The 27932-nt window shown below is 56.5% G+C and overlaps 8 protein-coding genes across 8 annotated transcripts; 4 read left to right on the plus strand and 4 right to left on the minus strand.

Annotated features, from left to right (window-relative positions):
* Positions 1-1585: 1585 nt before the first annotated feature.
* EsH8_IV_000922 (YEN1 family endonuclease) lies at positions 1586-3394 on the plus strand (the record flags this gene model as incomplete). Its single annotated transcript, XM_083265812.1, has 1 exon — positions 1586-3394. One exon carries the CDS (start codon positions 1586-1588, stop codon positions 3392-3394), a length of 1809 nt encoding a protein of 602 aa, XP_083124707.1.
* Positions 3395-3770: 376 nt separating this feature from the next.
* Positions 3771-4319, plus strand: EsH8_IV_000923 (uncharacterized protein; the record flags this gene model as incomplete). Its single annotated transcript, XM_083265813.1, has 2 exons — positions 3771-3993; positions 4051-4319. 2 exons carry the CDS (start codon positions 3771-3773, stop codon positions 4317-4319), a joined length of 492 nt encoding a protein of 163 aa, XP_083124708.1.
* A 3017-nt stretch (positions 4320-7336) lies between these two features.
* Positions 7337-10894, plus strand: EsH8_IV_000924 (uncharacterized protein; the record flags this gene model as incomplete). The annotated part of the gene is made up of 3 exons (XM_083265814.1): positions 7337-7343; positions 7430-7508; positions 7624-10894. The coding sequence occupies 3 exons, from the start codon at positions 7337-7339 to the stop codon at positions 10892-10894; spliced, it is 3357 nt and encodes a 1118-aa protein (XP_083124709.1).
* Positions 10895-11330: 436 nt separating this feature from the next.
* Positions 11331-11777, minus strand: EsH8_IV_000925 (dolichol phosphate-mannose biosynthesis regulatory proteins DPM2; the record flags this gene model as incomplete). The annotated part of the gene is made up of 3 exons (XM_083265815.1): positions 11331-11516; positions 11583-11663; positions 11775-11777. The coding sequence occupies 3 exons, from the start codon at positions 11775-11777 to the stop codon at positions 11331-11333; spliced, it is 270 nt and encodes an 89-aa protein (XP_083124710.1).
* Positions 11778-12332: 555 nt separating this feature from the next.
* EsH8_IV_000926 (U2-type spliceosomal complex subunit CWC22) lies at positions 12333-15041 on the plus strand (the record flags this gene model as incomplete). Its single annotated transcript, XM_083265816.1, has 1 exon — positions 12333-15041. The coding sequence occupies one exon, from the start codon at positions 12333-12335 to the stop codon at positions 15039-15041; it is 2709 nt and encodes a 902-aa protein (XP_083124711.1).
* Positions 15042-16538: 1497 nt separating this feature from the next.
* On the minus strand, positions 16539-19097 carry EsH8_IV_000927 (heterokaryon incompatibility protein-domain-containing protein; the record flags this gene model as incomplete). The annotated part of the gene is made up of 1 exon (XM_083265817.1): positions 16539-19097. One exon carries the CDS (start codon positions 19095-19097, stop codon positions 16539-16541), a length of 2559 nt encoding a protein of 852 aa, XP_083124712.1.
* Positions 19098-20229: 1132 nt separating this feature from the next.
* Positions 20230-24686, minus strand: EsH8_IV_000928 (SNF2 family N-terminal domain-containing protein; the record flags this gene model as incomplete). Its single annotated transcript, XM_083265818.1, has 3 exons — positions 20230-20457; positions 20509-24504; positions 24597-24686. The coding sequence occupies 3 exons, from the start codon at positions 24684-24686 to the stop codon at positions 20230-20232; spliced, it is 4314 nt and encodes a 1437-aa protein (XP_083124713.1).
* A 1267-nt stretch (positions 24687-25953) lies between these two features.
* On the minus strand, positions 25954-27717 carry EsH8_IV_000929 (WD40-repeat-containing domain protein; the record flags this gene model as incomplete). Its single annotated transcript, XM_083265819.1, has 1 exon — positions 25954-27717. The coding sequence occupies one exon, from the start codon at positions 27715-27717 to the stop codon at positions 25954-25956; it is 1764 nt and encodes a 587-aa protein (XP_083124714.1).
* Positions 27718-27932: the final 215 nt, after the last annotated feature.

Here is a 27932-nt window from a genome sequence, read left to right on the forward strand (position 1 = left end):
AGGCGGGAAACATGGGATACGATATATACTAGTAGGGGGCTTGATGCAAATGGCGTTTAAGGAGATGGTTGCTACTAGGGGTGGGGTGGTCTTCGGCGGGCTCATCCCGCAAGACTGACATGGACATGATTCATTACTGTACAATATTCGTGTATCAACAGTATATGCCAACTTTACACAATTGTGCAGGGATTCTGGCTTTCAAGTATTATTTCTCCTGGCCGTCGATCCTCCACTGCATGGGGACCTCTGAGAACCGGCAAGGTTGGCAAAGCATTGAGATCGACAACTTATTGATCTTTTTTTATTTTTAAAAAAAAAGTTGCTTTGAGAATGATGAGTAAAATAGACAGCTCAAAGATCATCGGATAGTCACATTTTGGCTTGCTCTTCACCGTGCTCGTCCTTGAATTCAAGTGCGTCAAACACACGGCCAACGAGACACCACCGGACTTCGCTGGGACCTAGTCACTGCTGATTATTACTTTCCACTCGACGATTTCCCTTGTGGCCTTTCCCCACCAATTCGAAAAAGTCTGACGAACCCAGCCCAGCAATAAGATGTAACTTCGCAAGCACGGCGCAGATATAATGTAGTGAGCTATAGCTCGGGGTTCCGTGCCGGGCCTTTCCGTCTCCCCAAGCCCACCCGGCCCGTCGTCGCGCGCAATCCGACGTTTGACGACCGGGGCCTTCGCCAGCCTTTCTGCCCGGGACTTCCGTCTTGCTGCCCGCTGTTGAGATATCCGGGGGGGTTGAGTTGGGTTGAAAGATTTCGGATTCCTTATCACATTGACCTGTCGCGCGGGTGACCAAGGTTTAATAGTGTATGGACATGTGCTGCCTCCCTACCACCCTTTCTCAAACCCCCTGCCCTGGTTTTTCTTCATTGCGCTTTCCACCCCGTTGCTTTCTTTTTCTTGAGATTTACCCGCCTTATCAGTTTCTCGACGGTTCCCTCGCCCGCTAGACACGTCTCCGACTTGACTTACACCGTTGCACCCCGCTCCCCACGCGTCTGGCACCCGCCCTTTACTCTACTCTTTATGCATTCGGATCACTGGCAGCACTTATGGGTATCACGAGGTGCGTTCATATCCGTCGAGTCTGCGTCGTGTAGCCGCCTCGTTGCTGGTCTTTGCTAACCTTCCTGTCCCAATTTCCAGTTTCTAAGACGTCGTCGACAAGGCGGGCGTAGACACGTCCTTGGCCCAGTGGTGCGCCGACCATCTGGAGAAACATGGCCGGCCGCTCCGGGTCGCCGTCGACGAGGCGCACTGGAGATACAAGAACATCACTGACGAGAAGGAAGCATATATACAGCGACGTTTGTAACCCAGGCATCTCATACCTCCCTATCAGCCCTATTCTCTGCAGGCCCCTAATTCACTGTTGTTCCGACCCCTGGCTTCCGATCCATCTCTCCCTGCCTCTCCATCCCGCTTGGCATAGCCACCTTGGGTGCAGAGGGAGCCACAACGCCAATCTCTCGCTGAAGAAAGCCGCCTGTCTAACCCTATATTGGATAGAATCCCCCGGTTCCCACCCGCGAGAGAAGAACATATTGGAGCGCATCCTACCGCTTATGCGCATGGGAATCCAATTGATCTTCGTCTTCGACGGCGACAACCGCCCCGCAGTCAAGAGGGGCTCAAAGAGGTACGGCCAACGCGAGGGGACTACGGCCCTCTTCAAGGGCATGCTCGACCACATCTTTGTGCCGTGGCATCAGGCACCTGGGGAAGCGGAAGCCGAATGTGCATATTTGCAGCAGAAAAACCACGTCGACGCAGTCTGGTCGGAGGACGGCGACGCGCTCATGTTCGGCTGCACCATCCTCATCAGGAATCTAAGGAACTCAAAAGATCAAAAATCCAAGGAGCATGTTAGAGTCTTCGACATGGCGGAGATCAGGAAGAAGACGGGGCTCTTCAACAAGAAGAGCATCGCCCTCTATGGCATGCTAACCGGGTGCGACTACACCCCCGGCGGACTGGCAGGCTGCGGTATGATTTTGGCCCACGAACTGGCCAAAGACGGGGGGCTGGTCGAGGGATTCTGGCGCATCAAGACAGCCGCCGACGCGTCTCAGTGGCGGAGGCGTCTCGAGGGCGCCATAGAGAAGGTTTCAGGCAGGCGAAATATCCGTTTGGCCAAGGAAAGATCCAACATTGACAGGTTTCCCGACCTCCAGGCCTTGCAAAACTGCCGATCTCCGAACGTTTCCCTCGAAAATGACATGACCGGGCTTCCGTGCCTTCAAGGAGAGTGGTACGGTACTTACACGACCGTGAGCCTGACGATGACGATCCCCTGGATGCAGGACTATTTCTTCTCGAGAAAGCCCACCATTTGGTGGGTGGGACAGTTTGCGCCTATTGCGCTGAACCAGAGGCTCCTTGGAGGCGACTTTGGAGCCCGTGATCTTGTAGCCAAGATCGCGCAGAAGCGCACCGAGAAGCCAACGAGCGCCGTCGAGCTTGATCCCTGCCGAGTGTTTCTTGCTATCGAGGAAGCAAGCTTCAACGGGGGGCTGCTCTTGGTGGGGAAGCCCTTGGACCTTGAACTGGGGGGGAAGCCGATCGGGAATGTCAAGTTCGACATACTCGACGCCATTCTTGGCCACGGTCTATCTAGCACCGAGTTCCAGGAGTGGCGGAGGCAACCAAGGACGCCGCGACGCAACAAGAACCATCCTATGCGCCCATTGAATCGCCCCATGCGCCCATCGAGACAGATGCCGCCTGGTGGCGATTTACTACTCGCGAGAGGCGTTATCCCAGCCGGAGTCGGGGCTTTTGAAGACCCCTCTATTCAACTTTTGCGACAGCAGAACGTGGCTCCTGGGGGTGGCATACAAGAAGGGGCCCGTCGAAATATCCTGAACCTATATGAGCAACCGCTTGGCAGCAGTCATTCCAACCAAAATAAGACCCCAACAAAACCCGGGGCCGCAGCGAGTGGGAATCTAACCAGCCCCGAATCCTTGCGGAGGATGCGAATAATGAGGTTCGATGCAGGCCGAGGCAGTATCGACCTTGTTCATGACTCCGAGGCCAGACGTCTCGGGGACCACCACCGCAAGGCTCAGGACGTCGATGTGGATTCAGCCGAGAACGATGGCATCGGCGGCAAGAAGAGAAAGTTGGAGTACTCTCTCGCCGAAGTAACACAAGCCAAGGTTCCGGGGGCACGTGGGAGACAGATAATTCGCGAGATGATGGAATGGGACTCTTCTCAGGGCTCTCAGTCGAACGTCACCATTAAGAAAAAGAAGCAAGGTGGTGGGCAAAGCAAGTCTGCCGCTGGCCGAGACAGCCTGCCACGCATCAGCACACCGCAGGTGCACGGCAGTGGCAATGGCACCGCCGATGACCCTTTTGAGATCGTGTAAGGGAGAGCGAGAGAAAACTGCACCCGATCGTGAGCCACCTAGATGCGTGACGTGCAATGATGAAAATCGATCTGGCATAAAATACGTAGACAGTGCTGTTGGTGATATGGCCGTGAGTGGATGAGGCCCTTCCCGATGGCGATCCCGAATTTCGGGTGTCCGCCAGCGTCCAGGGTTGTTTCCGACCCGAAGGCCAGTAGCAGTTAGTAAGTCAGGAAGTTAGTATGCTGTGACACTGGGACTTGGACGGATATAAACGTCACACCTCCACATGTGCGCGGCGCACAGGCGGTATAATTACTGAACAGGACGACTTTCCCGACAAACTTTCGGATCCAGACCTAAAAGAAAAACCACACAAGAACTCGACGGAAGAATGGATCGTTTCGCGTCTACAGAGGGCATTGAGCCGTACGACAGCTATTCCCGGCTCGAGCCGTTCTCGCCGAACGAGACGGCGATCGAGCGGGACCTCCGGCTCCGGATACGGGACTTTTACCGGACCAGCGACAACCGGGAGCTGAATGAGCGCTGGATCGAATTCTTTACCCCCGGTGCGAAAGTCAAGGTCGGACCGCAGGCGGCCGAGAAGCATGAAAGTATGTGGGCAGTGACATGGCGTACTGGGCGATTTGCAGAGCGCTGACATTCAAAAGACATCGGGCAACTGAGGGCGGAGATGTGGAGCTCTGTCTCGGGGAGGAAGCATTGGGTCACAAGTGCGATCGGCTCAGCTACCGAGAAGGGGGTGCATGTCATGCTGAGGGGGGGAGTTAAGCGGAAGGGGTTGGATGGAGGTGAGAACGTGTTGAGCTGGGCTGGTAGCGCAGAATGGGTGAAGCACGACGGGGAATGGCGGATGGATGCATATCGAGTCTGGCTTGACCAGTGGACTCCGATCGAGGGTGAAGTCCCTTCGGAGTAAGTATTCTACGTTGGCAGTACAACACCTCTGACGGGAGGAATTGCGGTATTGTAACTGTCGAATGAGAACATAGTTGACCAAGATCCACGGCATGAGCCGTAGAGAATACGGTGCTGGATGCTGGTTGACAATTGGCGCAATGTGTGTCTTAGTACAGCCACTGTGTTTCGGCGGTGGCATTTCCCTATCCCATCTCTAGGAACGAGGGGCACTGCATCGATGACGGCAGATTCATCCGGCGATGGCTTCGAACCCAGACAGCTCCCTGCGCTTACGGTCCGGCGGCGTTGCGTTCAAGGCCGACCCCGTGCCTTGCATCGTCGCCTCGCCCCGTCCTGCTTCGTATCACCTCTCGCCTCGCCTCGCCTCGCTTCGCCTCGTCGCGTTGGGGTGGCTTAGGTAATGGGCCGAGAATAGCCAGAACTCAGCTTCCCCAACAAATGACTTCATTGCCGGCATCTCAATCTTGAAACGGCGAGGGTCGAGGTTCGCAGCTCGCCCAGAAAGGCGAGGTTGCGGGCATGATGAGGGGTACCAGGAGGGCCCTACATACGTCAATGTTTGGTGTGTTGTTCTCGTGGGCCACAGGCGAGCTGTGAATGGCCCGTTCACCTGACGTGGTAGCCCCCCGTCCTCCACCGAGGGGGTCAGGTGTCTTTGTCAGTCGGACGGTCTGGACCAGAGTTGCCGGGTGTGTGGCAGCTAAAAGAGGAAGCGTGCGATAGGATGGACGGGAGAGTGATGACGGGGACATGGGATAACCACGGTATACCGTAGATGGGAGGGGGATCAGGACAGGAGGAGGCAGTCGATGGCGGTTAATGAAGATGGAACCGTTATCTTAGTCCGCAAACCGTCCACGTTCCCCGTCCGGGGGCACTCTCGGTCTAGTCAGCACTGGTTGAGCCTGCGCCGCCGTCATCAGGCCAGAGAGGGATGATGGCATCAGTCACCCCCCCGGATCGTCATTCCCATCCGTCGTCCAACGTTCCCATCCTCGCGCGCACAAGCACGCGCAGCCCAGGCGTCAGCAGCTGGTCCCGGCTACAAGGGTAGTGGAAATTGCTGAGATTGGGGTGGAAAGCGCCGGTGCTGGGCTGGTGTTTGTGACATCCGGGTTGACAATTTAACTCTGACTGGGCCTCGCGCCGTTGCCGCCTGTGTCCCCGACCTCGGCAGGAAGCCATAGCTGAGCTCAGGTGTGGGTGGGAGGTGCTCGGAGAGTCGGCAGAAAGCAATGGAAGGCATCTGTAATGCTTGGTTGGGTGGAAGAGGGGTCTCAGACAATATTGAATTTGTACCATGTAGTTGAATCGGGGTTCCTCTGGCATGCCGAGTGTGACCTTGATGTTTCCCCGTCGCCGATAGCGAACAAAAAGATAAGACTAATTGCTCGGCTTTGTATCTGCAATTAATTAGCCAGGCGCAAAGGCCGGACGGCGCAAATGAAAGAGGTAAATAGTCGCTGGTGCTGGCTAGGCTGGACTGGACTGAACTCCGGGTGACCAGAAGTGGAACAGACAAAGGCGTGCAGAGTGTCAAGAGCATGAGCATCGCTCGCATCCGCGCTCACTGGTCACTGGCCTTGACGCACCTGCCATGCCGTGCCTTGGAGGTACGTATTCGGGGTCGAGTACTCACCGTCAGCTGGCCCGGTCGTCCCCAGGTCCCATTGCGACCTTGGTTGCTGGTGGGATACCCAGAGAGACATGTCCTGGTACAAAACACCAGGCCCCCCAGATCAGTCCCGACCCCCTTGCTTGTCCGATGCAGGCTGGACCCAGATTGGTGCGCTGTATCTGTATCCGCACTGCGTACCGCCAGCAGGTACCGGCCGGCGCGGTCCAAGTTGAGGACCACCTCTAGCTAGGGACTTCCCACCTTACAATCGCGCAGGACAGTGCCAGCGCCTTGGAGGTTTCCCCTCGAACACCCCTCCCCTCCCCCCCCCCTTCCCAATCCTAGCAAGCTGCCTGCACTTGACATCCCTGCCCCCTGGCTTTGGTTCCTCCAACTGACTGACTGGAAATGGAGGGCGTGGAGGGGTGGCTTGGAGGGGACATCACATTGGGGGGGCACAGCGCCGTCCTCGGCGGAAGGAGAGCGAAAGCACGCAAAAGCCCCGCTCCCCTCCTGCTGAGGTTGAGTGAGGATTGACGGGTCTTGTCTTGTCGCATATCGAATGAAGCATGCTCATGTCACTCTGTTCCGTAGTGCAATGTGCCATGTCTAGGTCAGGAAGGTCTAGCATCCGTATCTTATCTTAGACGCCGTACCGTAAGATGGTGGTGTAAGAGAGGTACCTGACCTGACCCGGCCTGACCTGGATCTGCTGCCGCTGCTGCTGATGGCGAGGGGCACGTCCCAGATCAAGCCCAGCCCACCTACCCGTTACTGGGACGAGACTGCTGGACCTGGGACCTACCTACCTGACCTCACTCTCCCCGTGCTCTCTCCTTCGACTCATCAACAAACACGCAAACCACCTACGATAGCAGCATTTCCGTGAACCCAAACGTCACGTCACGACCTGTCACGTCTTTCTTCTTCTGTTTCGTTCTATAGATTTTCCTCTCGCGATCGTAATCACTTGCTCTCCACTTTGGCTGTGCCTGGAAAGAAACCACCCGCTCTTTTAACTCCTTCTGCTTCTTCCGTACACCTTCAAACCAACAGCATCTTGCCTCGCGGTACCCGACATATCTTGCCTTTGCCCGTCTTGCCTTACATAGCCCTCCGTCTGCAAAGAAACTACAGCCATCTGCGACACTCTCGTCAACCGAGGTCAGCTGCCGCCCTTGTCGGCCTTCCATCCCACCCGACCCTCTAATAGACCGACTGCTCTGTCCTTTATCCCGATACGCCTCGCACGACGATATCGAACCTCCCTATCGTTGACCTACGCGCCTCTCCTCGCATTCAACCTCTCGGTCCTCCCATAAAAGGTAGAGCTGCCTTGCGGAAACGCAGGTCTCTGGAGCAGGGAACTGCTCCAACTGCGGCGCAACACCACTTGAATGCCGAGTAAGTCCCGCTATCCCCCGCGGTTCCCACCCATACACGCCCAAAGTCAAGCAGGAGCCGTATTCTCATGATCTCCTCCTCTGCAGGTTCGAAGAAGGACAGAAAGAACGCGAGAGATGGTGCAGTTAGCGCCGCGGTGACGAAACTCGCCGCGGGCAAGTTCGCGTAGGTCACCCCCCTGCTCTCTCCGAGAACCCCGCGATGACCACTATTGAGTCACCGCTGCCTCCCTCTGTCCCTCCTGCCTTTTACGCGACAATGTTCCCTAACAACCTTTCAGAAACGGCACTCCATCCAAGAGCCCACCGTCCGATGCATCGTCGCCTCCCGTAAATTCCCCCGATATTAGACCCATAGCCCAAGGCCCGTCCCCCTACGATGGGCCGCCCACCATCTCGCCGACTCTGGATGCTCTTTCCACGACCTCTGTCTCGGCCAGCACTGCTGCAAGCACAAACCACGACTGGGCAAGAGGGGGCCTCGCCGGCTCTCCAGGTAACTTGATCAGCCTCATGGGCGAGTCGCCGCCTACCCAGCCTTCGTCCTACGAGGACTCTGGTCGTCTCCATCACGGTTGGGCTGTTCAGCGCCAGTCCCTGACACCCCAGACGGCCTCGCCTTCCCCTCCCAATAGCATGCCGAACCACATGAAGCGTCCCCTCAGCTTCCAGATGGACGCCCAGTTTCCGCTCGAGGCCTACCATCAGCCAGCCGCAGCCGCAGCATACCGTCGTAGCTCCATGCAATCGCAACTCTCCCACGCTAGAGTTGGCTCGCAGCCCCCGCTCCCTCACCAAACACAGCCTCATTTCTATGGCGCCCCAGACATCGATTTCGACATGGCTTCCAAAGCTGGTATGAAGGCCGGCGAGAAAGGCTACCACTTCGGCTTCGATACGCTCCCCTCTCCCCACACCGAGCTCGTGCCGGGATCGGACAACGTCGTGCTGGCGGGCTACGAGGGCGGCCTCGAAGTCTATTCCGTCACTAAGCGCGGCCTTGACCGAGTTGCCGGCCTTAAGGGACTGAGAGGAGGTGTTTACAATGCCAAGATCCTACCTTGGTCAACACCCGGCAGCAAGGTCGACAACTCCCCGCTTGTCGCTGTTGTAATCCACGGTCCAGTGCTGCCACAGGCGTCGCCGGAAATCGCGGTTCAATCCGCGGACGATGGTGTTGCCGAAGACAGGGCTGACGCACCTGGAAGCCCTCGTGCCGACGGCAGTCAGAAAGGCGGCCCCTCTGCACGCTTCGCACCCGCCATTGAGTTCTACCAGACGACAGTCGAGTTGTACTCTCTTAAGACAGGAAAGATGGTTGATGTGCTCCTCCAAGCCCCCAAAGTACCTTTGGCAACCCCCGTCACCAGTCCGATCTTCAAGCCCCCCCCTCCCACCGGCGCTTTTACTGTCAAAGCAGATGCCGGGAACGTCGCCGTGGCTTCGGGCACCAGCGGAGAGTGCTGGGTCTATCGCTTGATTGTGGACTCCAACGAGGGCGCACCTCGCTTTGGCTGTGTGGGCAAACTCTGGACCAGCCTTCAACAACCCCCTAGGGGCGAGGTTGCGGAGGATGCAGAGCGACGCCATTCCCCTGCGCCTCCACGACCCAACCCGCAAACCCCGATACTCTCGCTCAACGGCAAATGGATTGCCTACTGTCCTCCTGCGGCGTCATCGCAGATTGCTCTTCGTGCTCACGTACCTGTTCCTGTTCTTGGCAAAGCTCCCGGCATCTCTTCGGTAACATCGCCTGTGCTTCCTGCCGTTACAGGGTCAGTTGATTCTCCCATGTCAGAGAGCATGGTGAACAAGATCATGCGAGAGACCACTCAGGAGTTGATCTCAGGAGCGAAATGGGTTGGTCAGCAGGGGCTGCAGGCCTGGAATTCGTACTGGAACAAGAATGCGAACCAGACGCTGCCGTCACAGCCTCGGTCACCCCCGCTGACGGCTCAGCAATGGGCTGGTTCATACCCTCCTCGGCATGATGTGCCCCAATTCCCACCAACCCATGGCACACCTGGCCAGGCGGTGACTAAGGATCCCGGCCTCGTCTCTATTCTTGATATGGATAGCTTGCCATCTTCTGCCACCTTGCACCCTTTGATCACATTCGCCTCTCCGCTTGGTTGCAGCTTCTTGTCGTTTGCACCGACTGGCCTTTCTCTCTTCACGGCGAGTGGAAAGGGCGATGTGCAGACCGTATGGGACCTGATGTGTATACAGTACACTAAGTCATCGCCACTTCAGGTGTCGGCCTCGAACAACGCGGTCGGTCCCAGGGTCCGTCAGGTTGCGCAGTTTTCGCGAATGACCGTTGCTCGGATCGTGGACGTTGCTTGGTCGAAGCCAAATGGGGAGCGAGTTGCCATGGTTACTGAAAGGGGAACCGTCCATCTTCTTGATATGCCCTCTAGTGCTTTCTCTTGGCCCCCACCTCGCCGTCGCAAGGCTACAGAGGAGAACGGCGCCCCCGCTGCAGACGCACCGAGCTCAGCCGTCTCGATCGCTTCCAGCGCATTTGGTGCAGCATATCAAGCCGCCAGACCCTTGATCACTCGGCCGCGTAAGGGCAGCGTAAATGCTCAGGGTTTGGCCAGCGGCAACTTTGTTGACTCCGCGAGTGTCGGCGGCAGGGCCATTGCTGCCAGCATCAGCCATTCTCTCGGCAAAACAGGCGTTGCCATAAACCAGTTACGTCACACAGGGGAAAACCGCGTGTCCCTGCCACAAAGCTCGCTACTGCCGACCGCGTCATGCGTCGTGTGGATTACTGGTAGAAAGTACCATACTCTATACGTGGTCGGCGATGGTCTTGTTCGTACGTTCCCGTCCAAGACGCGTCGTCCCTCAGTCGCGCCCAGCAAGCAGCGTACGCCTCGAGGACTTCGATACAAGGATTTCAAGGTTCCTGCTTTATCTGATGATGGTTTCGCCCCTGCAGTCCGGCAGTTCATCGACTCCGAAGAATATCTGGATCTGTCCGACAGAGAGATGGACGCAGTCAACACATTGACACTTGACCCGCGTGCTAGGCCGCTCCAGGTTGACCTGAGTGCGGAGGCATCTATCCCTCAAGCCGAAATTGAGTCGAGCGCACCTTACCAGCCATTCCACACCGACAGGCGAGTGTCTCTGTATGAGTATGGCGGCTTGGCAGCCACTCAGCCGCCATCGCTGGCCGCGCTCATGGCCGACACGACGCTGGAAGATCGCGCCATTCCAAAGCAAAAGAAGCGGCAGCGCGCCCAGGCCCAGGAGACGCATGTTGAGACAAACCCATCGCAGCCTTGGGCTTTTGGTCAGCCTCTCAATATAGTCAAGCTTGACCTTGGACATCACTCAGTCTCAGAAGATGAATTCAACATTTCGGACGATCATCGTGCTCTTCCACTGTCCTCAATGGAGAGGGTCATGCATCGTGGGGAGAATGGCGATGAGATTGTTGTCACAACCCGGAGACGGCGTGGGGCTCGACACATGGAGGATGAGGACGGCTTTTTTGAGGATGACTGCGAAGTCCTTGACTTTGCTGATCAGAGAGTTTGAGAGGCGATCCAAGAGGCGTTTGGAGCTAGATTAGACCAGGAGTCATTTGCGCCATGATGTAGTCTTCGAATTAGAGGAATCGGTCCAACAAGACACGTGGGCCGAGGCCTGGGATCATGGGGCTGGATACTTGGCCAGTCGTGCCGCTCACTCCTTTATTGGTTTTTTTTGGGATTCTCTGTGGGCTAGTAGTTCTTGAACGTTTTCAGAATAGGCAGTCCTGCTCCCGAGATGAGCTGCGTGCTCGTTCTCCAATACAACACAACCAGCTTAGATACCCATACTGGCACTTTCCCTTGTATATGCATGCAGTAATCCGCCTCTCCACACAATCGTGGCAGATGCCCTTTGTCATTATAGACATCCAATCGTGACAAGTTTGGCCCCGACTTCAACACGAGTGACCATGGTAGCGGTCCTCCTTCCTCGTCACCCTTTACGCCTTCTTCTTCGCGGCAGCCTTGGCCTTGGCAGCCTTCTTTCTGTTGCTTCGGATCATGACGGTGCCCAGGAAAGAACCGACAACGGCGGAGCCGAGAAGAATGAGGATAACGGGGATGCGGATAGCCCAGACGCGGGGAGGGAAGAAGTTCTGGAGCGGGTGGCCTTCGTCGACAAAGGGCTGTGACGGGCGGGGTGTTAGTCAACCTTGCTGGTCCTCGAGGACAGGAGGGGAGGGGGGTTGTACCATAAGCAGGGTCCAGATGGAGTAGTATGTGAAGATCACAGAAGCAGCCACGAGCATGGCGAAGCCGACGAGTGTTCCAAGCTGCAAAGAAAGAGCACCTGTTAGCTAGCTGTTGCGAGATTGGACCCTCCCTTGGTGCGTGCAAGGTGGGTTGCGTGCGGGTGCCTTCGCTTCGGTAGTTAATTGACGTACCATTGTCGTTTTGTTAAATCGGTGGTAAGGAGCGTGAAGAAGGAGTCGATAGATGGCGCGTGTGTGGTAGCCGGTGACTTTGGTGACGAGTAACCAGTTGGAGATAGCGATCGTGGGGAAGGGGGAAGGGGAAGGAGGTTGAGGTCAATAGAGGTAGCTGCCCGTAGCCGATCGGGAAAATTGTCGTCGCGATTTCAGGGGACGAGGGCGCGCCTGGTGGGCTGAACTGGACCTCTTTTGCGCTAGAGGAGCTGCCACGGTTGACAGAATGGCCTTGACTTGGCCAGGCAGGTCCCCTGTCCTGGCGAGCTCCAGCCGCACATGATCCGTGCTGCTTCCAGTCATAAGCGGGTCTCCAAACTCCCCAGCCACACTTGGATTTTTAGGTAACTCTTACCCAGTTGCGTCGAAGCAGTAACCTTTTTCAAGAAAAACGAGTTCCGGCAACCAACGTATCTCTGATTGATCTGCCGCCTACTCCTCAACGTCGCAAGATCCCCCGGCTTGGTTCCGACCTCTTTCTCTGAATCCTGGGGATTTACCGACAGCGGAGGCACGATGGCATCGGCGGACGTTGGCTCCCCGCGCCTCGAGCGCCGCGAACGCGACGACGAACTTTCAGGAGACGACCGCGACGGCGACGACCGTCGGCACAACCGCGACGATGATCGACCGCGCAATCGCGATCGCGATCGCACTGACAGCTATCGGCCGGCCGCAAAAGAAAAACGGCGCCCGACACCGCCGGTCAAGACGGAGGAGGAGAAACAAGCCATCGCAAAGGCCGAGTACGAAAAACTCCTGTCCATGAGATCCGGAGGCACCTACATCCCGCCAGCGCGACTGAGGGCGCTTCAGGCCCAGATCACAGACAAGAGCTCGAAGGAATACCAGAGGCTGATGTGGGAGGCGCTGAAGAAGAGTATCAACGGTCTGATCAACAAGGTCAACTACTCCAACATCAAGCACATCGTCCCCGAGCTATTCGGCGAGAACCTGATCAAGGGCCGCGGTCTGTTCTGTCGGTCCATCATGAAGGCGCAGGCTGCGAGTTTGCCCTTCACGCCCGTCTTTGCGGCCATGGCTGCCATCGTCAACACGAAGCTGCCTGCCGTCGGGGAGCTGCTGGTCAAGCGCCTCATTATGTCCTTCCGCAAGGGCTTCAAGCGTAGCGACAAGGCTGTCTGCGTCTCGTCCACGACGTTTTTGGCCCATCTCATCAACCACCAGGTCGCCCATGAGAGACTCGCCGGACAGATGCTCCTCCTCCTCTTGCACAAGCCAACCGACGACAGCGTCGAGATCGCTGTCAACTTCATGCGCGAGGTGGGACAGCACTTGCAGGAGATGCAGCCCGCGATTGCCTTGGCGGTTTGGGATCAGTTGAGGAACGTGTTGCACGAGGCGGATATCGACAAGCGCGTGCAGTACATGATCGAGGTGCTCTTTCAGGTTCGGAAAGACAACTTCAAGGACAACCCGCCCATTAAGGAGGAGCTCGACCTGGTGGAAGAGGAGGATCAAATCACACACATGGTCGACCTTGACGGAGAGGTCGACGTGCAGGATGGTCTCAACATTTTCAAATACGACCCGCAGTGGGAGGAGCACGAGGAGGCATACAAAAATCTGAAGGCGGAGATTCTGGGAGAGGGCAGCGACTATGACGATGACGACGACGACGAAGACGAAAGCTCCGAGGAAGAGGATGAAGAAGAGAAGGCGATGGAAATCAAGGACCAGTCCAATACCGACCTGGTAAACCTGCGACGCACGATCTACCTGACGGTCATGTCGTCCATCGACCCCGAGGAAGCGGTGCACAAACTCCTGCGAGTCAACCTCCCGGCCGGGCAAGAACCAGAGCTGCCTTCAATGATTGTCGAGATTTGCTCTCAAGAGAAGACCTACTCCAAGTTCCACGGTTTGATTGGTGAGAGATTTGCCAAATTGAACAGGCTATGGACTGGCCTCTTCGAAGACTCTTTTGCCGACTACTACAGCAAAATCCATCGGTATGAGACAAACAGGCTTCGCAACATTGCGCGCTTCTTTGCACACATGCTCGCGACCGACGCAATTGGCTGGCACGTTCTTTCCGTCATTCATCTGAACGAGGACGAGACGACCAGCAGCTCCAGAATCTTCATCAAGATCCTCTTCCAGGACATCGCCGAGGAAATTGGCATGGCCAAGCTCCAAGTGCGGATGAAAGACGAGATTCTTCAGCCCAGCTTCCTCGGCCTGTTCCCCCGAGACAACCCGCGGAACATCCGCTTCTCCATCAACTACTTCACCAGTATCGGCATGGGTGCTCTCACAGAAGCATCGCGAGAGTACCTCCAGAACATGCCCAAGCCAGCCTTGCCTGCGCCGGCGGCCGCCGATTCCGACTCTGAGTCAGTATCGAGCTATTCTTCCTATACCGGCTCGTCATACTCGCGCTCAAGATCCAGGTCGCGGACGCCGCGACGCGCCATTGACCGCAAGCATTCTGGTTCCAGATCTCCTTCGCCACGTGGGAGAGGCCGTTCCTACAGTCGGGGTCGGAGCTCCACGCGGTCTCGTTCTTACAGTCGTTCGGTAACGCCTCCTAGAAGGGGAGGCCGCGACGACTCTTACTCGGCAAGCCCGCCCAGAAGACGTGGTCGTTCAGTCAGCTACTCTCGATCACCGTCTCCAGCCCGAAATGGCCCCAGGGATCGTAGTCTCAGCGTGACGCCGCCTCGCCGGGTTGCCCGGAGAAGCAGCTCATCCATCAGTAGATCCCCTCCTCCTAAGAGGGGACGTTCTGCCTCGTACTCTGCCAGCCCGCCGCCAGCCCGAGGCGCCGCGGCTCGTGGTCGTAGCCCCAAGCAAGACCCGCGTCGTGGAGCCAGGCGAAACAGTTCGTCAGTCGAAAGCGCGCCGCGGAAACGCGCCCGCCATGACAGCCGATCACCTAGTCGGTCACCAAGCCGTGCATCATCATATGATTCGCGGTCTCGTTCACCAGTCGACCGCCGCGGGCCCAGAGACAGTCGTTCGCCTCCGCCCCGGGTACGGGATGGTGGCAGCCTTTCCCCGCCGCCGAAGGCAAAAAGCGCCCGCCGCGGCGATTCGCATTCAAGGACCCCCAGTCCTCCACCAAAGAGGCCACTCAAGAGGGGCTCGCCGGATGATCGAGGCAGAGATTCGAGGAGCCCTGTCAGTGCAAAGCGGAGGAGATACAGTGATTCGGTGTCTCGGTCGAGAAGCCCGCCGCCGTTGAAGAAGGGGCGAAGGTGAAAGCGAGGCGGTACAAAGAGGGAGTGGCTGGGAAGTGTATAATGCTTTGGCAGGAGAAATACCCATGCGTGGGTTAGATTGATATTTGTACAGCTATTGAGACTCAGGGTTGCGGCCTGGTGCAATGTTAAATGGCGAATTTGCTGCTCGAAGCAGCTTACTAAACTACTTGCCTCTTGTCATGCATTCGTAAAACCTTGCGCCTGGCTAAAATAAAGCCCCCAGAGTATGTAGCCATGTCCCAGATTGTGTAGCCATGTCCCAGGGCAATAGGAGTCTTTTCCCGTCGACACCTTGATTTCAACACCGCTGTGAGAACTAACCATTCGGCAGATATTAAAACAAAATACAGGCAAAGAGACGGTGAGAGTTATTAATTAAACATTCTTGAACTGGTAATTCATTGCCCAGAGAGAGAGAGCGTGTGTGTAAGGCGAAAAATGCAAAAGGATGTGCATCTGATGATGCAGGTGCACTTGACTGTGGACGTACAGGGGATCGAACCCTGGGCCTTTCGCAAAGAGGTATAATGCAAAGCGAATGTGATACCACTACACCATGCGCCCAAACTATTTTCTGTGTTTTTTTGAACCCTGGAACGGGTAAGAATGGATGGGGAAGCGGAGAGGGAGAGGGGAGAATCTATGGGAATCTGTGGGGTGTTCCAACATTTTCGGACCCTCCCTGTCTAAAAACAAGTAGCAAATAATACACGCCGTGGTATTTCAAGACTGAGAGCCCACGGATAGACGAATTCTTGAATTAAAATACGACTTGGTGGTTGTGGTGATGCTCTCGGACAAGCAAAACCTGGGAAAGGGACGCCAAGACTTGGGAACATATCGTACTTGTTTCTGGTAGCATTACGGCTGGCGACAGTTATTTAGTGACTCTGTTACCGTCAGCTTTACCTCCGAGGCTTGGCGTTTGTTATAAGGTACTTTATATTTGCTATTGGAGAAATGTGCACTAGGTTCGTGGCTTGATTCGGGATGCGCTGGCTCTCGGGTCTACCAGGGCTCACAGAGACGGAATCTACAGGGCCGTACGAGAACTAATGGGTACAGCGCAAGCTGAACTGGAGATGTTGAGTGCGAAAAGTACAACGTCTCCTCCATGACTAGGACTCGTGGAAAGGACCAGAGCCGAAGTCAAACAGCAGACAAAGTTAGGACGACGCTTCCATTAACCATACCTTAGCTATGCAGTCCGTCACTAAAGACATTGGAAATATACTATTAGTTACTGTTTCCTGGGTCAATCAAACATGCCTCTCGTCAAGGCCTTCCAATTTACAATCGCTATGAAGCCCGACTAAACACAGATAGCCCAGCCCAACAGACGCGTCTTGTACAAATATCCAGACACTATCTCTTCACCGACATTCGGTCCCTATCAAATACATCCACAACCCACCCCTCCGTCACCAATCACATACCAATCGCCGTATCCATACAACCCCAACCAGTCCCGTGTCAAAGTCGACATTCCCAATCCTTATCCAAGCAGGATCTCAACCCGATCCCTCGCAACAGCGTCCCAAACCCTCTGGATTACATGTCCCAGCCCCCTACGATAGCACACGCCGCCGACCCTCTCGACCCATAACACATTTACAAAGTCTACAATCTCGTCCTCGTCCATGTTATCCCGGAACGCATCCAGGTCGAACACATGACTCCCGCCCCTCTCGCTCGCCATCGAAATCGCCACAAACTCCAGCTTCTCCTCACCGGTATGGTTCGCCCCTTGCACACCCAACCAGCTATCGTGCGCCGTTACGACACCACACCACTTCCCCGTCCGCGACCAGATGTTGCCAATCGCCAGGGGGACCCCGTAGCCCCTCCCGGGCGCCACGAGCCCGGCCCCGGGGCCGGTGTTATTTCCCGAATTCACCGCGTTGGCGGCTTTGGCGTCGACCGGCGTCCCGTTCCTCGCCAGCGCGAAGTCCACCTCGAGGAATGCCGTCGTCGTGCTAAACGACAACAGCGTCGCGCTCATTGAGTAATCCCCAAATGGTGCCGTCGCAGGGTCGCCGCCCGCCATCTCTGCCACCGGCACGGGATACCGAAACAGCACCTCCGGGTCCCCCGCGTAACGGAACCCGCCGCCGCCACTCCTCGACCACCCGGCGGGCAACGGCACCGTCCTCCGATGCCTCCGATCGCGGTACGCCATCCCGTCGTTCGGCAGCGGCGTGTACGTCGCTCGATCCGTGAGCTCGTAGCTGACCAACGACCTCAGCCGATGAGCATACGGGCTCTTGAACCGCCGCTCCCCCTTTTTTCCTCCCGCAGGCGGCGCCTCCTGCACGTAGTCCGCCGCCGCGCGCCACAGCGTCAAGTCTGCCGGCACCCCGTCGTAATGCCACCCCATCCAGCTCCACGACGGCAGCGGATTCATCCCCGTCATGGGCTGCACCATGGCCCTCCTCCTCACCATGGCCCTCGGCTGCCACAGCATCGCCACATCCAGAAAGCTCACCGGCATCCCGAATACGAAACCCCCGGCAAACGACCTGGACAGGACCGTCGTGATTCCCCGAAACGCCCTCGTCGTATCCGACATCAGCGTCACTCTCCTCGCGCTATACTCCATCGCGATGCGGGCGTACTCGTCCATGTCCGGCCACACGGGGTGTAGAAACCCCGTCAACGCGGGGAAGACGCGGTCCAGGCATGGCCCGTTCTTGTTCCCCCCCTTCAGCATCTTGCTGAACCTGTTGCCCGCCGGCGAACCCTGCCACACCTCGCAATGACACTCCCACGTCACCGTCTCCCCGAACACATACACCTTCCGCCGTGAGTACATGCCCTCCTGCACCGTCCACGCCCTCCCCGCCCACCGCGATGAGAGCACCAGGTCGTCGTGCTTCCGCCCCGCGGCCCCACGCGGCGGCGGCGTCCTCCTCAGCAGCCCCGTCAGCCCGGTCTCTGCATCTCCCGCCGCGGCAACAATGGTCATGTACGCATTCGCATACACGTACGCCATGTTCTTGATGTGCTCCTCCCTCTCCATGTCGTCGTCCTGCACAATGCAGAACCGGTCCACCCAGAGGTACTTGATCCCCAGCTTCCTGGATAACCACATCGCATCCAGGATCGTCTGCGGGATATCCGCATCATCCAGGCTCGCCGTCAGCATCTCCAGGTTTCCCCTCAACGTCTCCACGGGGCCCCTCGAGCTGGGCAGCGGCGGCTCGTAGACGTAGCTGAGCGCGATGTACCGATCCGTCGCTCGCGCGCGGACGAGACACCTGTTCACGGAGTCGATGAGCCATATCGGCCGCCACGTATCCCCGGGAGGACCGTAGCAGTGGTCGCCGTGCTCGGCGTTGCACGTGTCGAGCCACTCGCGCACTCTGCCGACGGGGTTGAACTTGTTTGCCGTCGAAGCCGACGAGGCGCGGCGGGAGGGCGGCGTCGAAGAGGCCACCGGCTCCCTCGCCGAGCGCGCAGTCCAGGTACTCATAAGCCGCTCCGTGATGCTCTGTCGTTTGTTGGCGTTGTTTCTGCTGTTGGGCGGTACGCTCTGCCGCCTGACATGCCCGTTGTTGATGTTGTGGCTGTTGTCCGCGGCGAAGCTCTGCCGTTTCACATCCCTCAGCGGCGGGCTGTCGCGCTCCCTTTCTCTCTCCCTGTCGCGATCTCTGTCCGGACCTCTCTTGGGGTCCGGCCCTCGGTCTCTGTCTCGATCTCTATCCCGATCTCTGTCGCGATCTTTGTCCCGGTCTCTGTCCCGGTCTCTGTCGCGATCTCTCTCGCGATCTCTTTCCCGATCTCTCTCGCGATCTCTTTCCCGATCACGTTCAGGTTCACGCTCACGAAGCTCACGCTCACGGTGCTTTTCTGGACGAAGATCCCTCTCCCTGCTAGCCCTCGGCGGCGGAGGTCGTCGCTGAGGCGGGGGGGTCTGTGGGGGTCTATATTCGCCCGCGGCGTTGTCCTCCGACATTGAACTCGCACTTTCGTCGGAAACCACCTCTGGTGCTGGTGGTGGTCCTCTGCTGGCCGCCGCGGCGCTGCTGCGGGGGGACGGGCTGGGGTGATCCATCGCTGCCTTTCAAAGCGTTCAATGTGTGAGATGCGACGTAATGCAATGCGCGCGCAACGCTCGCGCAAGCTGAACGTTGTCGCAACAAACCACCCTCACTCGGGACGCCTCCCTCTCGGCGTTTTTTTTCCCCCTTCTCACTCTCTCTCTCTCCTCTGCGCCTTAGCGTCGTGAAACTAGTAAAGGTGGCTCGGTGAGACCGTGCGACGGATGTTCCTGGGGTAAAGAACGCCGTCGTCAAGACGTAGCGCTGATGGATGCGATCAGCATTCGATGGGTGATGGCGCCGGGGTTATTGCGATGAAGTCAGTGTCGGTCCCCGAGTCCAAGATGTATGTATTGCGACGGAAGTGTGGTTGCGACAGCGACGAGCCACGCGGTCAGTGAGACTGAAGTGAGATGAGAGAGGTCGGCGCACCGCCACCCCGGCCCGCCCGTCGACCAACCTCAATCGTCCCCAGCCCCCTCTATTAACCAAATTAACAGGCACACCAAAAATGAAGCTCTTCACGATTGGATTTTCCGCACTAATTACGATTGGCAGCCGCCTTGCAGGGCCATTCCCTACCCGATCTCCAAAAGTCTAATTAGCCAAGCATCACGACCCCCGAAAGCAACTCACCCATGCATTTACAAAAGGCATATACCAGACATCGTAGGACGCCTCGGTCCGAACCATCAATCTCACCTCTTGGCGTAGTCGGGATTATTTTTCACCAAGTACTTCATGCTCACATCTATTAAAATACATTTGCTTGCTAGTCTAACAAACTTGCGACGGGTCTCTGCCGCCGTGAATCAGGGAAGAATCCCCCTCCGTCGCCATCCACCTTTCAACTGCCCTCTGCGACCAATTTCTGGCCCATGGTATTTGTATCGAGTGCCATTCCCGCCGTAACCTTTACACGTTCCAAAAACCTTCCAAAACCGTTACGCCTGTAAATGTGCAGCAGTCTTTGATGATCTCACAGTCATTGAGGTGTCCAGCGGTTTGCCGCTAGGTCAGCCCTTGACCGCACGCCATCGCCGTGTTTTGCATCAATTCCCGAAGAGAGAAAAAAACCACCCTCTCAAACGTCATTAAACGTCACCTGCGATCGCCTAAACGTTGAACCCAGCAACCCCAGTCCAGTTACTCCTGATCGCTTTGAGCCCCGTTGCTTCCGCCGTTTGCCTCTTTGGCACCGTTGGAAGATGAAGAGATCAATTTGATTCTTGTACCGGAGGTTGCTGGCTGGGGCGTTCCGGCGCTCGCACTTGCGCTAGGCGCCGCCGAGCCCTCTTTGCCGCCATCGCCTTCAAGTTCTTGCAACTCCGAGTGCTTCTCAAGTGCCTTTTGGTACTCCTCATTGAAGAATTTCTGCGGTCTTGTTAGTTGAATGATCAAAGCTGATTACAAGGTCCTATTTACCTGAAGAGTCTGGGCATCCTGGTAGAGAAGCGATGCCTCTTCGTTGTACGTTTGGCAGTTGTTGAACATGAGGTCGACATCCTTGCGCATCTCGCTAAGGCTGTGGTATTGCTGCTTCTTGATCTTGGTCTCAATTTGCTTCATCGAAATGGGGTTCTGAATGATCAAATAGTAGTCGGCGTAATCGCGCTTGGGGGGCAGCGCGAGGAAGGGCCCAATGATGATTCGCTTGCCCGCTACAGACTCGTCATCATCCTCTTCGGGTGGCTCTGGGTCATCCACCTCGAGATTCATAAGCCCGTCGAACAGAGCCCGCGCAGTTGTCTGGAGGATTTGACGTTGCTGAGGCGAGACCCGTGGGGTCTCAGGGCCGGCAGAAACAGAGACAGCCTTAGGCCTGCCTTGTGGGCCACGGCGCTTCTTGGCCGGTGGCTCGTCGTCGCCCTCTTCTGCTTTGCGCTTCTCCTGATTCTTGGTACCGGGTTTACGGCCCCTCTTCTTTGGAGTCTCCACTTCTTCGGTGCTTGCGCGACTTGCAGAAGGTGAATCGTCGGCAGCGTTTGCGATGCCTGACCTCTTGAGCCTGTTGGTCTCACGCTTGTCTTTGCGGGCTTGCTTTCGTGCAGCTGCAGCCTCGGGAGAATCGTCGTCGTCGTCGACAGCCATGAGCCACTGCTCTTCCGTAAGACCATCATCGTAGTGGACCTTGGTTCGCTCACGGGCTCCACGTCCAAGACTGGTCTCCTCTTCTTCTTCCACTGGATTGCCGTCTCCCAGGTAGATTTCGGGGAGTTCGTCTTCTCCCAACAAACGAGGCTTGGCCTTTGCGCCAGCCGGCTCGCCGTAGACCGGATCTCTCCTCCGCTCTTCGTCGAGCTTTTGGAAGACAACCACTTCATCATCACTACGTGCGAGGAGAAGGTTCAGCTCGTCGTCGTCCATCTCGTCTTGGTCTCCCGTCTCTGCTAGGTCGGCACTTTCGAGGAGAGTCCGCAGCATGGCGTCACGATCTGTTTCTGTGGACTTGTTGTCGAAACGACCGGCTTGAATGACCTTTCCGTCCATGTCTAGCTTGAACCTGGCTCTCTCCAGGATCTTCTCTTCGACTGAGTTGGAACTGATGAGACGCAGGATGCGCACCTCGTTCTTCTGTCCAATACGATGCGCACGATCTTGGGCTTGCAAATCTTGATGAGGGTTCCAATCAGAGTCGTAGATGATAACTGTGTCAGCAGTCTGCAAGTTCAGACCAAGACCACCGGCACGGGTCGACAGCAGGAACATGAAATACTCCGAGTTTGGAGCGTTGAACTCGCGAAGCAAATCAGAACGCTCATCAGACTTGGTGGTACCATCCAGACGAAGATACTTAAGGTTGCGGTATCTGAGGTAGTCTTCCATGATGTCCATGATGGCCGTCATTTGAAAGAACATAAGCACACGATGGCCAGTTGCCTTGTACTTGGGTAGAACTCGGTCAAGGAGCTCAAACTTGCCGGCAGTTCTCCAAAGCAGATCGTTGCTGATGTTCATGGGATTCATGAGATTTTCGACTTCGCCAAACACGAAGGGATGGTTGCAAAGCTTTCGAAGCTGCATAATCATGTTGCTCAAGCCGCGAGCACCAGCCTTGCCACCCTGTCCGTCGCTAACGAGAATCTTGTTGTGCGTGACCATTTGCTTGTAAAGCTTGCTTTGCAAGGACGAGAACTTGCACTTGATGACCTTCTCGGTCTTGTCGGGAAGATCCTTTTCGACATCCTTCTTCAGACGACGCAGCAGGAAGGGGCGCAGGACCTTGTGCAGACGACGAATGACGAGAATCTGCTCTTCTTCCGTAAGGTCCATCTTGTCCTGTCCACCAGTATTGGCAAAAGGTGTGTTGAACCACTCGTCGAAGGTCTTCGCGGACTTGAAAATAGTGGGGAGAGTGAAGTTGAGCATGGCCCACAGCTCAGTGAGATTGTTCTGCAGCGGGGTACCAGTCAAAATCAGGCGGAACCGGGTGTGGTAGTATTGTTGAATGGTAGACGTCAACTTGGAGTTCTGATTCTTCATGCGGTGACCTTCGTCAATGATCATGTGGAACCACTTGATCTTGCTGAGAAGAGGGCGGTCCTTGATGATGTACTCGTAGGTTGTGAGCAGTACTTGGAACCGTCCTTGGCGGATCTTATCCTGGTGTTGTTTTCTGATCAGGGGAGGTCCCTTGTAGACGATCTTACTGACAGACGGCGCCCACTTCTCGAACTCAAGAGTCCAGTTGGTGAGGGTACTGAGAGGCACAATGACCAGGTAAGGTCCATCCTGCTTCTTGCGCTCGATGAGATATGTAATCAAACTGATGGTTTGAATGGTCTTGCCAAGACCCATCTCATCTGCAAGAATACCGTTCAGGTTGTTGTTGTACAGGGAGATCATCCATTGAAGACCCTTAACCTGGTACTCCTTGAGCTTGCCACCAACCAACATGTTGGCCTGCTCGGTAACCTCTTCTTTGATGCGATGAGCAACAGCATAGTAGTCGATCTTCCGTCCACTCTGATCGTCGTCGCTGTCCACCTCGCTCTCCTCCTCTTCCTCTGGCATCTCCTCTTCGCCGGTTTGCTCCGCCTGTGCCTTCCTTTGCTGCGACTTGACGGAAGCAGCGAGTTGGCGCAAGAACCCATCGGTCTGTCTGAGAAGGTGAGTGATACGGGTATCCTTGGCCTCGTCGAGCAACTTGAGATACGCCTCTTCGTCGTTGGCCTTGAGAGCTTGCAGACGCTGCTTGGCAGTACGTTCAATTCTCTTCTGCTCTTCCTTCTCGATGTTGTAGTGCTGGGCGAACATGAGTTTGCTGAGCTTAGTAGACTTGTTGCGCTGGCTCGAAGCCGTCTGCTGAATCTCGTTCCTGTGCTGGGTGATAGCCTGCAGGAAATCGATGTGTCTCTTCTTCTCGCGGTTCTCTCTGATATCACGCTGTTGCTTCTCAAGCTTCTCGGTGATTCTGGCCTCGCGAACAGTCATCTTCTTCGTGCGGCGATATCCGGAACGGTTCGTAGTCATGGCAAGATTGTCGTAAAACATCATCGAACGGCCAATCTTGTCCCGCAGCGCCTTCTGCTTGGCGTACAGGCCTAAGCTCTTCATCTCAATAATGGCCTTGACTTTGGCACTGTCATCCAGGTCAACCTCGTCCTTGGTGGTGTCCCAATGGGCGATGTTTGCCGGGGTGTTTCTCAGCTCGGCATAACGATCCTTCATTCGGTTAAACACAATCAGCTCCCTCTCGTAACGCAGCTGGTCAAAGTCGACACCAGTCGGAAAGAGTCCGGGAATCAGCTTGCGATTCTTGCGTTGTGTGTGTTCAAAGTGGCTGATTGATTTGCGAATCAAGTTGGGATCACCATATGGCGACTTCACTGACTTGAATGTGGGCCCTTGAACCGTGGAAGAGGGTTCAGGCTTGGGCTCAGCTCCATTTGGACCGGGCTGTGCAGAGTCTTGGGGAGGAGCTGCCGGTGTTGATGTTGCCGCCAGCGCAGCAGCCTCTGCGGCGATGGCTTTCCTACGCTCACGTTGAGCGAAGATGGCCTGCTGCATCTGCAAGGGTACACCGGCATTCTTTGTCAGCAACTTGAATGCATGAATCTGTTGACGAAGCAGGCTCAGCTGCTGCGGGTTGAATTGGCCAGCACCAGGGCCGCTGGACGGAGTGGCCGTAGACGGCGAGCCAGATGCGGCGGCATTATTTGAGCTCGGCGCGGGAAGCGCAGAAGCGCTGAGCGCAGCAGACGCGGGAGGTTGTGTAGGTTGGGGTTGTTGAGCGGGCTGCGCGCCATTGACAGCGCCGTTGGGCCCAGCCTGCTGCATCTGTCGTTGCTGGTGGGCAAGGAACGCTTGTTGCTTCTGTCGCATACGCGCTTGTTGTTGGAAGGTCAGGACGAACTGCTCCACCTTGATGAATTCGGGATCGGTATTTGGGACGCCGCTTTCTCTCATCTGCTTGAATTTCTTGAGGATGTCAGCACCATCCATCGATAAAAGCATTGCCAACAATCGACGGGATGCAGAAGAGGCGAAAGAGATGATAGGAAGGGCCTTACATTGAATATCTCCTGGGCCTGTTGAGGAGTGGTGGCGGCCATGCCGGCGCCAGGCAGCTGGACGGCAGGGGGAGCCTGAACGGAAGCCATGATGGGCAGTGTGTTCCTGCAAATCTATTGACTGCGTGAATCTCTAGAGATGCAACGGCTATCTCGCGCGCATTATCCTGCGAAGGTCTCGTTGATTGGACGTGTTGAAGATTGGTCGCGCTGGGCTCGTCGCGAAAAGAGAGACTAGAAGGCTAATGGTGGTAGTGACGGAAATGCGGCGCGTCGTCGTTGGAGCAAAAGCTTTGGGGACGGCGACGTGGGATCGGGGGCGGAAGCGCGATGCCGTAGGCGGAACGGAAACACGTCGGTCGCGTGGGAACGACTTCACCGAGATGGAGGATGGAGTTCAGCTGCAAAGGCAATGGGATGCGGTGCCGCGAGGCGTGGGGGAAAAATTGGGTGGAAGGGTGATTCTGGAGGGAGGCGAAAAATGGGAGTTGAGGCAGTGGGCGCGGCGTCGGGGCGTTGCCTCGAGCGGGATGCGCGAGGAAATCGCGTGGAAAGGGTTGCTGGACACTTTATGAGATGGGCGTCGATGCCTGTAGAGGGGGTTTGGCGATTTTTCGATGCGCGCGTTGCCGGTTGAGATGGAGAGGTGAGGACAACGACAAGATTCATTGATGGTTGGTGCGGTCTGTGAAACGCGGTCCCCGTAATTTTCAGCACAGCAAGATGTTGCTGCCTGAGGCAAGTCACGCTAGTCTGATTATATACAAGCGAGGAAGCTCGGGCCATCCATTTCCCTGGTCAGGCACTGGCCGGCCACTGGCTGGCTGGCTGGCTTCGGGTACTATCCGGGCCACACACGCCTCAGGCCATGGCCTGTCGGGTACCGGCCACCAAAGGAATGCCAGATCCACGCCGCTTGGCATCTGCCGTCTCTCGCTTTCAGCACGAGTTCCTGTCAAGTCGCCATCCGACCGGAGGCGCGTCACTTGCTCTCCAGTCGCGCGGTTTGAAAGGCCCCTGGGCCTGGCCGGGTCAGCTGGCCGTGGCGGGGATGTGTCCACACTGCTGCAAGTGCTTGCCCGCTGCCCCAGGCTGCGTCCGAGGGGCAGCTCCCAGCGAAGCTAATCTGACAGATGAACAAGTGGAGAGATCCCTTCGAAATACAGGCCGCATGGTAGGCTTGCCATTTTCCACGTCTCCAACAGGCCGACCCCATTGATTAGCTAGCCCTGCTCCAATCCATCGGTCTTTCACACCCCTTCCTCGTCCAGACTAAAAAATACCACTACCACCAGGGGTTCCCTATGCTGTACCTGGGGTATATGACTACTGAGACGTAACAACCGTGCCGTGTTCCTCACCGCTTGGCCTTCTTCTTGTCCGGTCCTTCTTCTTCGTCGCTCAAGTCCGCATACTGAGTCACAGGCTGCGTTTTCTGCCAAGCGGCTGTAAACATTGGGTCTTTTTGCGCAGCATCGGCATATTTCAAGAGTGCCTCTCTGGGATCTTCGTGAAGCATCTTCGCGAGGGGAATGTTCTCCGCAATGTGTTTTTCGTCGGGCTGGTTCCTCATAAATGGCGTTTGCTCCAGGACCGCCGGCCTCCTGGGGTCTCTGGACTTGCCCGACGCTGTGACTCCTCCAGTTCTTCTGCCAGCCATCACGCTGCCAGGTGCGATGATCGCGTCTCCTGACATGCCCACAGACATGTCCGTTGTCCGAGACGGGTCGTCATCAATATGCCGCTTCTTTGGCGCTCGCGACATAACCTCAACGGCGCCCCGAGTGGACATTGTGGGATTGTACAGCACGTGCGTCTCGCCATTCGCCGATCCCGTGACAATTTGGTTGATCTTGGGGTGCCAGTCGACAGTGATGAGAGGGGCCCCAGGAGTGATTGGCGTCACATGCTCAGGGCGTAGGTTTCCGGGATTCAGGATGTGCAAGTCGCCCGTTGCGGAACCTGTCAGAATGCTGGTCGAGTTTGGCGAGTATCTGATGTTGCTCATCGGGAAATGGTCCGAGGTCGAGACATGGTCCACCGTAACAAGAGGCGTCTTGAACTTCCGCGTGTCCCACAACTTGATCGTGTTATCACCTCCCCGGGTGACAACCATCCGGCCGTCGGAAGAAATATCAATACCTCCGGTCCAGGTATCCGGTTTGTGGGCGTCGCGAATCTCGGCCGTGGGCCGCGAAAACGGGCTGTTGCCGCTATACATGACCAAAGAGCCATCCAGAGCGGCTGCGACAAGCACGTTGTTGCCGCCTTGCACCGGCGTGCCCCAGGCAACCGCAGTCATTCTCGTTCGGCCGGCAGAGCCCGCCGCCTTGGACTTGAAAACGATCACATCCCTCTGGCTGCGCTTGTTGTTGATGTCCCAAATTCTAAGAGTGCTGTCGGTGCCGGCAGTGACACAGAGGTTCTTGTCGGTAGGGTGCCAAGTTCCCGTTGTGACCTCCGAAATGTGGCCTTTGGTGTTATTCATGTCCCTTAGGTACATGTCGCCCTTGACGAACTCCGTCACTATTTCACCATCTCTCGACATGATCTTTGCCTGAGGGTGTGCAGATACGCAGAGGAACACGCTGCCGGATAGGTGATTGAACTCGACGTGGTGAATCGGGTGCGACTCGGCGCTCGCGGCAGACGCCTTCGTTTCCCATGGGTCAACGCTTCGAAATGCCCGTAGAGTACTCGGTGTCATGGATGCGAAATCGTGCAGGTTGATTTTGCAGTCAAGAGACGCTGACACGAGTCGTCCACCAGCTGGATCAAGCGTTACCGTTGTCACCGCTCTTTCGTGAGTCTTCAGAACCAGTTCATGCGAAACCGGATATTCGTCGTCATCCGAATCGTCGGAGTCGGAGTCGTCGCTGTCACTGTCATTGTCTGAGTCGGATTTCTTCCCTTTCTGATCAGCAATTGGCGGACCTGCAGACCCCTCCACGAAACTCCCTGCTGAGGCCTTCTCTGCCACTCTTCGGCTCCTGTCGATCTGGGCGGCAATGTTGGCTTCCTTGGACTTTTTCCCGAATGAGGCCGGAAGGAATGCGCGCATAGGGTCGTCCTCGGCCAGCTCAGGGCCTTCGACCGTGATATCCTCGTCGTCGCTGCTCATCGTGGCGGTGTTCTCGGGGGTGAGGATGAGGTGTGTCAGGAGGAAAGGCTGGGAAAGGGATAATTAAGGTAGAATTCGAAAGATCTAGGCACAGGAACTGGAGACCCAGGAGATGGGGTGATGTCAGGCAGGAGCACTTGTGCAAGGGTCCTTGCTTAAGCGAAAGTTAGCGTTACTGCAAAGTGCGCTGGCGAGGGTGGTGGTCATAGCGTCAA

This window comes from Colletotrichum jinshuiense, chromosome 4 (genome assembly GCF_051148585.1).
Source record: "Colletotrichum jinshuiense chromosome 4, complete sequence".
Taxonomy (NCBI): domain Eukaryota; kingdom Fungi; phylum Ascomycota; class Sordariomycetes; order Glomerellales; family Glomerellaceae; genus Colletotrichum; species Colletotrichum jinshuiense.